Source organism: Gekko japonicus, unplaced genomic scaffold, assembly GCF_001447785.1.
Source record: "Gekko japonicus isolate JY-2015 unplaced genomic scaffold, Gekko_japonicus_V1.1 scaffold491, whole genome shotgun sequence".
NCBI classification, from domain to species: domain Eukaryota; kingdom Metazoa; phylum Chordata; class Lepidosauria; order Squamata; family Gekkonidae; genus Gekko; species Gekko japonicus.
In genome coordinates, this window is record NW_015174857.1 from 290,377 (window position 1) to 300,795 (window position 10,419).

Genomic DNA, 10,419 nt, shown 5'->3' on the forward strand with positions numbered 1-10,419 from the left:
TCTATGCTAAGAACTATGCAAGTGGTCACTCGTGGCTTCCAGCCACTATTGTTGAAATTGTTGGGTCACGAATGTATGTTGTCGAGCTTGCAGATGGACGCAAGTGGCGTCGACACATAGATCAGTTGAGGCAGCGGTGGGCAACTGGCCGTCCCAACGCGCTGCCAGCTGAATCCCCAGACCCTGAGGACCTTCCCAGACCTCCACCGGAGGTGAGTGCTGACGGGCCTGAGGGCGTCAGTACTGTTCCAGAGGCAGGGCAGACCCCTACTCTCGAACCAGTAAACTTAGAGGGAAGTGTTCCTGACTCTGAGGTCCCAGAGTCCCATGGAGTGCCACTGACTGAAATGTGCCCTGAGCCTAGTCCACCTCGTAGGTCTCAGAGAAATCGCCGTGCACCTGCCTACCTAAGCGATTATGATTGTTCATGACTGTATTTGCTTAGGGGGGAGGGATTTGTAATGTATTCTGTGCTGCCTAGAATGCATTAAGATGGTTGTGAATCATCTCATAAGGAAGCAATGTTAAGCTTCGTCTTGAACAGGGATTGAAGTTCAAGACTACTGCGTCCAATCAGATTCAAATGTGTATAAGCGGGAAAGACCCTGATTGGTCCTTATTGTCTCAACCTGATAGGTTGTTTAACTGTATAGTAGGCGTGGCTATATTAGCCAGGAATGTGCAATGGAAGCTGTTCGGGCTATCAAAGAAGTTGTACCGTGTCAGAGAAGTTGATCGTCGAGCTGAAATAAACCTGAGTTTTGCTGAATCACTCTCTGGCTATTTTGTTAAGCACGGACTTAACAGAAAGGGAATGGGGTGGGTGCACTGATTTGGGGGGGGGCAGAAAGAAGGCACAATCCAAGGGAATGGGAGGATCTTTTTGGTGTTGGAGGCGCAGAGATCTGCATACCGGAGCAATAGTGCATCCATGCATCAAGCAACATCACATGTATTTGGGCAAAGGTGAGAAAGGTTTAAATGGGGGGGGGGGAGAAAAGCAAGTACAGCTTGATCCTCTTTGGTCACAAGGAAGATCAAAGGGACTTGCTCCCCACAGAGGTGTGACTACTACGACTGGAGCAGAACTGAAGGCAGTTCCTTGGGGGGGGGGCGGTAAGAAGCAATTACAAGATCAAAGCATTAAGAACATAAGAGACGCCAATGTTGGATCAGGCCAAAGGCCCATCCAGTCCAACACTCTGTGTCACACAGTGGCCAGAAATACCAGTGCCATCAGGAGGTCCAGCAGTGGGGCCAGGACATTAGAAGCCCTCCCACTGTTGACCCCCCCCCAAGCATTGCACTTGAACAGGCAAGCTCCTGCTTCTGAGGGAATGAGAGGAGCAAATGTTGACAAGGAGAGCAAGATCTGCAGCAAAACCAGTCCATTGAAATATGATTTTGATTTATTTATTTATTAGTAATAAGACCCATTGTGGAAATAAATACAATGAGCTCTAGAAAGAGGCTCTGGGAGAGTGCCCCGGGCTTGGGTACTCAGTGTCAATTTGCTGTGGCGACCTCAGCATGGTATAATGACACAGAGTCCACCATTTTCTCCTGGGAAACTGATCTCTGCCATCTGGAGAGCAGTTGTAATTCTGAGTGGTATCCAGCCCTCATCTGGAGATTGGCAACAATGGTTCCCCAGGAGGGACTGGCTGGTTTGGAGGGGGGAGTCTATGGCATTGAACCTTTCTGAGGTCCCACCCCTCCTGAAACCTCACCCTCTCCAGGCTCCATCCTTCAAATCTCCAGGAATATCTCACCTGGAGTTTAATTAAAACCTATCATAACATATAAACATATAACATAAAATACCGATCATTTAAAATACAACTAAAATGCTGGAACATTATCAAATAAACAGGAGCAAAGATTATTTACTAGGTGGTAGAAAATCTGATCACAGAGACTACTGGGACTAAAACTGAAGTGTTTCTAAAGAGAGTTTGGGGAACAGAATTAACATTCGTGCACAAGCAGCCAGAAGACTGGGTCAAAGTTAGCAGGTGCAGAAGGAAATTGCCCTGTATCTAGTGCAGCATAAATCCTATGCACGTTCATCTATATGTATATCCCATTAAATTCAATAGTGAGTGAGCACCATGGGTGCAGCATTAATGTTGGGCTGACTTGATACAAAGCTGTACCTTCAAATATTTTAACTGTGAAAAAGACTAACTTTGCATGGGCATTTTGACATGTTACAGAATCACTACCTCAACTGCCTTTTGTTTGGGAGTGTAGAGTTTGGGGGTGGGGGGTTGTGACAGAGTACATTTTGCTGGCCAGAAAAGAAGATGGCCACATTTTATTTCAAATTTAGTGCTATGATTTTTTTAAAAAATCTATACTTATAAATATAATTTAACCTCAGAAGGTGGGTCCATCAGTGGAGCTTTCTGCTTGGCCAAAAGGTTGGTCTTGCATATTCGAAGGGTCTTGCAACTGAAGGGTGGGTGTGGGAAAGGAGTTGTTTCAAATCTTGGGGTGTTGTGGTGGGTTGCTACAAATTCTGCAAGTAGGGAACCAAACTGCCAGGAATCTCAGATTTTGGTGGGTGCTGGGCTGGTTACCTTGAATGCCTAGTTATGACTCAATTGAATAAATGTGGAAAGTGGGGGCTGTAGAGACCAAGTGGAACCCCAGAGTCTGCTGGTACAAATATTAAAAGTCAATGCTATACCCACAAAAGTGAACAGTTCTTGCAAAGCTTTTTTAATGGAAGAAAGGAAGGGAGGTTGTGGGGTTTTTGTTGAGCTTGTTGCAAAAAAAAATAATATTGTGTTTTCCCTCTGTTTCTCCTTCCCTCTTCCACAGGCTGCTCTGCCCATTTTTCCTGAAAGAGGGTGATCAGTGTGCAAGGAATTCATAACATTAGGCGGGGAGACATATTAACCCTTGTTTCTCACTCATCCTCTACTTGGCATTATAGAAGGGCCACACCATGCTGGCTCTTGCGACAACTGGGAGAGTGTTGTAGTGGCTAAGAGCAGCAGACTCTAATCTGGAGAACCGGGTTTCATTCCCCACTCCCCCACGTGAAGCCTGCTAGATGACCTTGGGCCACTCATAGTTCTCTCAGAACTCTCTCAGCCTCACCTGCATCACAAGGAAAGGTGGCTGTTGTGGGGAGAGGAAGGCAAGGCAGTTACAAGCCAGTGTGAGACTTCCTAAGGTAGAGAAAAGCAGGGTATCAAAACCTCTTCTTCTAGCAAGCACTTACAATCCACTAAAGTAAAAAAAAAAAAGCAAAAATTCACTTCCCTGTGCACAGAAATTTATAATTTAATCTCAATAGTAAGGTAAAGGCCAAAGGGAGGGAAGAGAAGAGAGGTAATGGAAACAGAATGGAAATGAGTGCAGCCTCAGTTACATATAAGGCCAATTCAGTCCTTCAAAAGCACACAGGATGAACACACAAAGTAGGTAACAGGACCTCCTCTACTGGCACCCCAACCTCCAGTTTCAGCAGATGGTATTAATAGAGTGTGTCCTAAAAAAGCAGCCCTGACTACATATACAAGAGATACACAGTCCTTTGAGATCAGTGGCACCTTTGAGATCAACAAAGTTTAATTCTAGGTATAAGCTTTCATGTGCATGTGCACTTCATCAGATATCTGAAGACGTGTGCATGCACACAAAAGCGTATACCTAGAATAAAACTTTGTTGATCTCAAAGGTGCCCCACTGGACTCAAACTTTGTTCTGCTGCTTCAGACCAACATGGCTACCCAACCTGAATCTACAGTCCGTTGAGGTTAGGGAGAGAGGGACAGTGGTGTGACCTCCATGCATTCAGCCTAAGTGCGCCTGAGCAGGAATGTACTTTGACTTGACTTTGGAGGAGGGTGAAAGGTGTTTATCCAATCTGCTCTTGGAAAGGATTTATTTTGATTTAGAAGAGAAAAGATGACTCTCTGCATATATTCAGGGAGGGAAAGGATGTTTTCAAAAAAAACCCAGACAAACAGGTAATCTGTCAACTTGCAATAATCCTGCCATCGCCTCCTATGAGACATGCAGAGGCACAGTGCATATACTAGGATGTCAGTGGAGAGCAGAGAATTTTATTCAACTGTGGTGGCTACAAAATATGGACATCAACATGTATTCAAAAGCCCCATTCCTCTAGTAAATTCAGATCCAGTTTTTATTATCTAGTGGAAAGAAAACCAAAGCAAGAAGTACTCCTTTCCACAGAGGTCTGAAAGAGAAACATTTACCGCACATCACTGTGCTACAAGTTCAATATCAAGGCACCAATGTCCTTCTCAATTTCAAGACAAATCTGCTGAGCCGCTAAAAAAAAAGTCTTTGAAGAAGACAAAGATGAAGATGCAAGACGGATTGCCAGTACCGAACGTATAGTCAGCAGAGACTGGTTTCTGAAGAACATAAGGTTTGAAGGTAACTTTGAAAAGAATTCAGTGCTCATGATGTTCTTACATTTCAAGTGAGGGCTTTGGAACGGTTCCCCAAACACTGAAGAAAAGTATTATGCCAAATGAGGAGCAAAAAGCCTTAAGCACTTCATGTACAAGGATGAAAAGACAGAATCAATACCAGTGTGTTCAAAACTCAAAAGATCAAGACTTTCAAGCCCTAATGAATAAGGCATGATGCAGTGCATTATGACCTGAAGAAAGGATTTCATTAAACCATTACATAACTGCACACCCTAAGAGTGAACGTGATCTTAAGTTTCCCACAACTTTGAAAGACATCCTGGTAGAAGAGTTTTATTTTTTTAGAAGAATGTTTTGTAATATCAGCATTAAGGGCATTGTGGGGAAGGAACACAGTGAGTCTCCTTGAACAAATATATTGATGGAAGGTCACAGGGCAAAAGTAGGGCAGGCACTAGCCCTTATCTTTGTTGAAGCTCTTGTGGGGGATTCCAAATAACTACTTTAGGCATGGTCAACAGCTTGGACAAGCCTAGTGGAATTGTTTGGCTATTTGCTTTGAAAGGCAGGTCCTCAATGCCATATTTATTATATTTCTATCCCGCCCTCCCAACTGTCTTCTGAGGAAAGTTTTGGTAGGCATCACTTCTGTGGGCAGGACTCAGACAACGCAGCCAGAGGATAGGGACAGTTTCTGAATGACACATCATGGAGCCAATTGATTTAGGAACGTGTGGAATGTTCAGAAAGTGCCACCCCAATTCACAATCTCCCTTATATATAAAAGCCAAATGGTGGTGGCACTTCTCTAGAACATTCCACCCGCTCCAAAATCAGTTCGCCCTCTGACCTGTCATTCAGAGGGTCTCCCTATCCACTGGCTGCTTTGCCTGAGTCCTGCCTCCAACATTCTAAACATTTTGCTGTTCCTCCCCCCCCAGTATCTCTTATTTTTTCTTATCTTATTTTTATACTATTGCTTTTGAAACTGACCTCAGTCTCAAAAAGAGGTATGATTTGTGGCATGGATAGAGAAAAACTACAGTTGAAAAACAGAGTCCAAAGCTCCGTCAAACGTGTAGTGCTAAAACATTTGAAAAGAATAAAAACTTGCAGGAAGAGATTTGCAGATAATATTAAAGGAGTACAACTCTGGAGACTTCATGAATTCTATTTCAAGTCCATAAATTATTTTTTTCACCAGGAGTTTTAAAAAAGCAAAAAGCAGAATCATTCCTATAAACCAAGTTCTTTAATCCAATGTATTTGTCCAATGACTGTTCTTGGCTGGCAAGAGGAGACCAAAGTGTACTGTGAAACTAATGCCACTGGCCACACTCATCTTTCACACCCATGTTTCTTTTTTGGCATTTAAGGATTATTTGAAAAATTAAGATCCGTTTACTCCTCAGCCTTCAAAATACAAGCAGTTCATTCATATAACTGCTTTCTCTCAGAGATCAACATGAGCAAAATCACAAGGGCCTGGAAAAAAGTCAAATGGAAAGGAAAAAACTTCTGCCCATAGCACACACACACGCAATCACTTTATATACACACACAAGATGTGATTGATTCATAGATGCACTGACACATTACAGAATCACTCATCCTACCAGGGGATGGACCAAACTAGAAGAGCCAGTGGCAGAAGGTTAAAATATAACTTTCATTTCCTCATGTTCATAAGACCAGGGGAAATCAATCATAATTCATATTTTTGTAAGCAGAGGCATCATCATACATACTCAGCTGTCCTGTGACAACAGAAAATGAAAACAGGTCCAATATAGACCTCAGGGCAGAAGCAGAACTGGAGTAAAGAAAACAATGAATAAGCATTCTGAACACAAAATAAGCATCGTGTTATTTAAAATTGCTGGTTTTAATACAGAACTGTTTCTATGGCAAAAGGCAGACTAAAACTGTTGCTGGGGGCAGAAAGCTTTGCAAGTATATTCAGATGTATTTATAGCCTTCAATAACAATCTCTGGTTTTTAAGATTATCAAGGTTAGGCAAATCAGATGTTCATGACTAATGTAATAATGCATACTCATCACGAGTTTCTAAATTGCAGGAGAGTGTACCTTTAGCAACTAAAGTGTTGTTCTCCTGACATTTTCTGAGATAGACAGACCAAGAGACCAACAAATACATGTAAACAGTGGAGTGGGGCTGTGGCTCAGTGGCAGAGCATCTGCTTGACATGTAGAAGGTCCCAGGTTCAATCCCCAGCATCCCCAGCTAAAAGGATCATGTGGTCAGACCTCTACCTGAGACCCCGGGGAGCCTCTGCCATTCTGAGTGGACAACACTGACCTTGACAGACCAACTGCCTGACTCAGTAGAAGGCAGCTTCATGGTTTCATACAAAGCTGCCTCATGTCACTGGTCCATTTAGCTGTGTGCTGACTCCTCTGACTGGCAATGGCTCCCCAGAATCTCGGGCCGTGAAAGGTGTTTCCTACCATCTGCTACCCAGACTCCTTTAACTGGAGACACCAGGTTTTAACCTGGAAGCACCTGCGTACAAAGCACGGCTCTACCCCTGAGCTTCAGCCCTTCCCATTAACTTTGCCGTGCTCGATTGTTCGTCATGTTGCAGTTTCTCGTCTTTTCGTATGAAGGCAGCCTCCTGAGGCCCATTTGCCTCTTGCCAATAATATGAATGAGAACAAAAAGTCTGAAAACATGAAAACATTTCCACTGTGGCAATGGCAATAATTTGAATTTATACTCGACTGAATCAAGCTAAGCAGCAGGGGTGGGGGTGTTAGGAGTTGTTGCTCAAATGTGTAATAAAGCCTCTCCGGCAACTATAAATTATCTGAACAGGCCTACTTGTAGTTTTCTTTGCCCCTGTAATGAAAGTACATGACTACTGAGTGGAAGCACAGTTGGTTTCTAAACACACGCTATTATTATTAGCAGCAGTGACAGAACATTTGCAAACAGTTTCTTTTTCCCCCCATAAAAAAATGCTAAATCCAGCCTTTATTTCTGATTGCTCAGCTAGGCACAAGCTTCTTCACCAGCTTAGTGAAATAATGTTAAACCATCTGGTATGCTTGAAGTAGGCAGAAGCTTTTGAAGCAATTAGGGCCATGTAGCAGTCTACTAATCTAATGGCTCAGCAGTACTATGACCTGGCACAGCTGATCCCCAGTGACTCATTATGGCAATTTCCAAATTCCTGGAATGGTTCAGGTCACAACTCTGATTCCACATTTGTGACTCACCCCAACAGCTCCTTCTTACTACCCCTGTCAGCCTCTCTCAGCACTACACTAGAATATGTAAAGGTTATTGTTTCTTTCAAAATGTCACAGGTCCTTGTATGAGTAGGATCTTATCTTTCTTGCATAGCAGTTAAGATACTCACCTGACAGTCTACGTTGCAGTAAAACGCCTGCTTACATCTTCCACATTTGGACAGTCCTTCTTTCCTTAAAGAGATAAACACACCATTGTAATGTCTCCCACTGACAATGAGTGATGAAAGTATGGTAGGCTGAACAGAAATATAATAGGGTTTCTTCCATGAGGAATGTCCCAGGATGACTCCTATCCAGAAACTGATCAGATTCAAAATTGCTGAGCTTCACCCAGATGCGTCCTTAGCCCTGGGCCACTAGATACTGGTGCTAGAGCATGTAAAGGCTAGTATATAAAAGCTGCGAGTGCATACTTGGGACTAATGGACACAGATACTCCACAGAAGTTTTCAAAAAAAAATTAAGGAGCTTGAAGGCAGGAGGTGTGTTATCCAGAACTATTCTCCCATCCTAAGGCAGGGGTTATTTCCCTCTCCAGGTCTCTTTACCCACTCTTCCTGTTTGCTGCGGAGCGAAGAGAATTCTCATTTGTCTCTTAACAGAGAGGCTGCAAGAAAGTACCAAACAAATGCAGGTACAAGAGGAACAAACGTTCAATTCTCCCTTGATGAAGTGGAATTATTACAGAGGCAGACCTAACCGCTGGGTTACAACCTGCTAACTCAATTAATGGGGCTAAACCACCAAGAGAAGGCATCCATCAACTTGAACAATGCCTCTTTGATCTAGATATCTAGGTAACCCATGGCAAACATACAAGCTAAGTGTTTCATAAATTCAAGAACCACTTCTTGTGGCCCTGACCTGGAGAGCCCAGGCAAGCCCAATCTCAGAAGCTAAGCAGGGCCGGCCCTAACTAGTATTTGGAAGGGAGACCTCCAAGGAAGACCAGGGTTGCGACACAGAGTCAGGTGATGGTAAGCCACCTCTGAATGTCCCTTACCTTCAAGCCCCACTAGGGGTTGCCACAAGTCAGCTTAACTTGATGGCCAAAACAATAATTAAAAAAAGAGAACCACTTCTTGTGGTACATAAACTACATAGAGGCCCACTCTCTGATGCCACTCAGAGGCAACTTCAGCTTTGTTGAGTGGGACTTTCTAATAGGAAATGTATGCAGATTTGTTCTCACCAGTATAAATGTACTCCAGAAATAGGTTTTTTACCCTGAATGAAGAATCTATTCAAGAACATAAGAACATAAGAGATGCCAATGTTGGATCAGGCCAAAGGCCCATCCAGTCCAACACTCTGTGTCGCACAGTGGCCAGAAATACCAGTGCCATCAGGAGGTCCACCAGTGGGGCCAGGACATTAGACGCCCTCCCACTGTTGACCCCCCCAAGCACCAAGATCATCAAATGTAATACTAATCTAAGTATCAGACAGATTGCTTTCACCCAAATATTTAGAATTAAGTGATGAAGCCCATTAACTGAATCAACTCTAAAAGGTTTGTCATTTGTTAGACACTTCTGTTGTGTGTACACTCCAGGGTTATCTCTTTTTTCCCTTGCACTGCAGGTGGTGGACTGCATTCACCAGCCTTTTTGCTCAGTCTTTTGGGTTTTGTCCATGCAGCTCCCATCATCCTCAGCATAACCTTTTGGGTGGTCAAAGGAACACCCTACTTTCACTACTGGAAAAGGTAGTTGTATCCAGGGGCCTTTTTGTAGAAAAAGAGCTGCAGGAGCTCATTAGCATAACTCATTAGCATATGCCACACCCCCTGACATCACCGGAAGTGTGTCATAAGGCCACACACCCTGACATAAGCCTTCTGGAGGGGTCCCCATTTGGAAGAAAAGCAGGGTTATCAATGTGCACAGATTGACAGAGAGACAGAGGAAGAGACAAGGGACTGTTCTTTGCAGTAAAAGCCAGACGCCTCCTTTAAATAAAATCTAGCTCTGAGCCTCTGGCCTAAGACAACTGCAGATCTGCTTTCCCGATATCAATGTCAGTAGGAACAAATCAAACATTTGGTACCCAGATATGTAGAAGCTATGAAATAGCTGACTGATATTGCCTCTTTATTTCTGGCACCACAGTCAAAGGATAGATTTGTCTGTGTAACAGTTTAAGTAGGATCAACTTTTGTGCAGCATTTCTAGGCTAGATGTTACAACAGAAAGATTAGAAGAGCACAGCAGATCTGATAGTTCTGAATAGATTACTGGGCAGGCCGCAGGAGAATTTAAAATCTGGAATACCCAGATTCAAATCCCCACTCTGGCCATAGAAGCTTGCTGGGTGACCCTGGGCCTGTTACATTCTCTCAGCCTAACCTATCTCACAGGATTTAGCTGGCACCACAGTCAAAGGATAGATTTGTCTGTGTAACAGTTTAAGTAGGATCAACTTTTGTGCAGCATTTCTAGGCTAGATGTTACAACAGAAAGATTAGAAGAGCACAGCAGATCTGATAGCTCTGAATAGATTACTGGGCAGGCCACAGGAGAATTTACAATCTGGAATACCCAGGTTCAAATCCCCACTCAGGCCATGGAAGCTTGCTGGGTGACCTTGGGCCTGTTACACTTTCTCAGCCTAACCTATCTCACAAAATGGGGGAAGGAGACTGATGGAAGCTACTTTGGGCCCCCATTGAGGAGAAAAGTAGGGTATAAATGAATTAAGTAAATTAATAATAAATATAACAAA

General features: G+C 43.4%; 1 protein-coding gene across 1 annotated transcript in view; it reads right to left on the bottom strand.

The window, feature by feature from the left end:
* Positions 1-10,419, bottom strand: part of SMYD2 (SET and MYND domain containing 2) — a 69,559-nt gene that overhangs the window by 46,539 nt on the left and 12,601 nt on the right. The window contains exon 2 of the mRNA XM_015424631.1: positions 7,803-7,866. Coding sequence (XP_015280117.1) covers positions 7,803-7,866 — 64 coding nt within the window. The remainder of the gene's footprint in view (positions 1-7,802; positions 7,867-10,419) is intronic.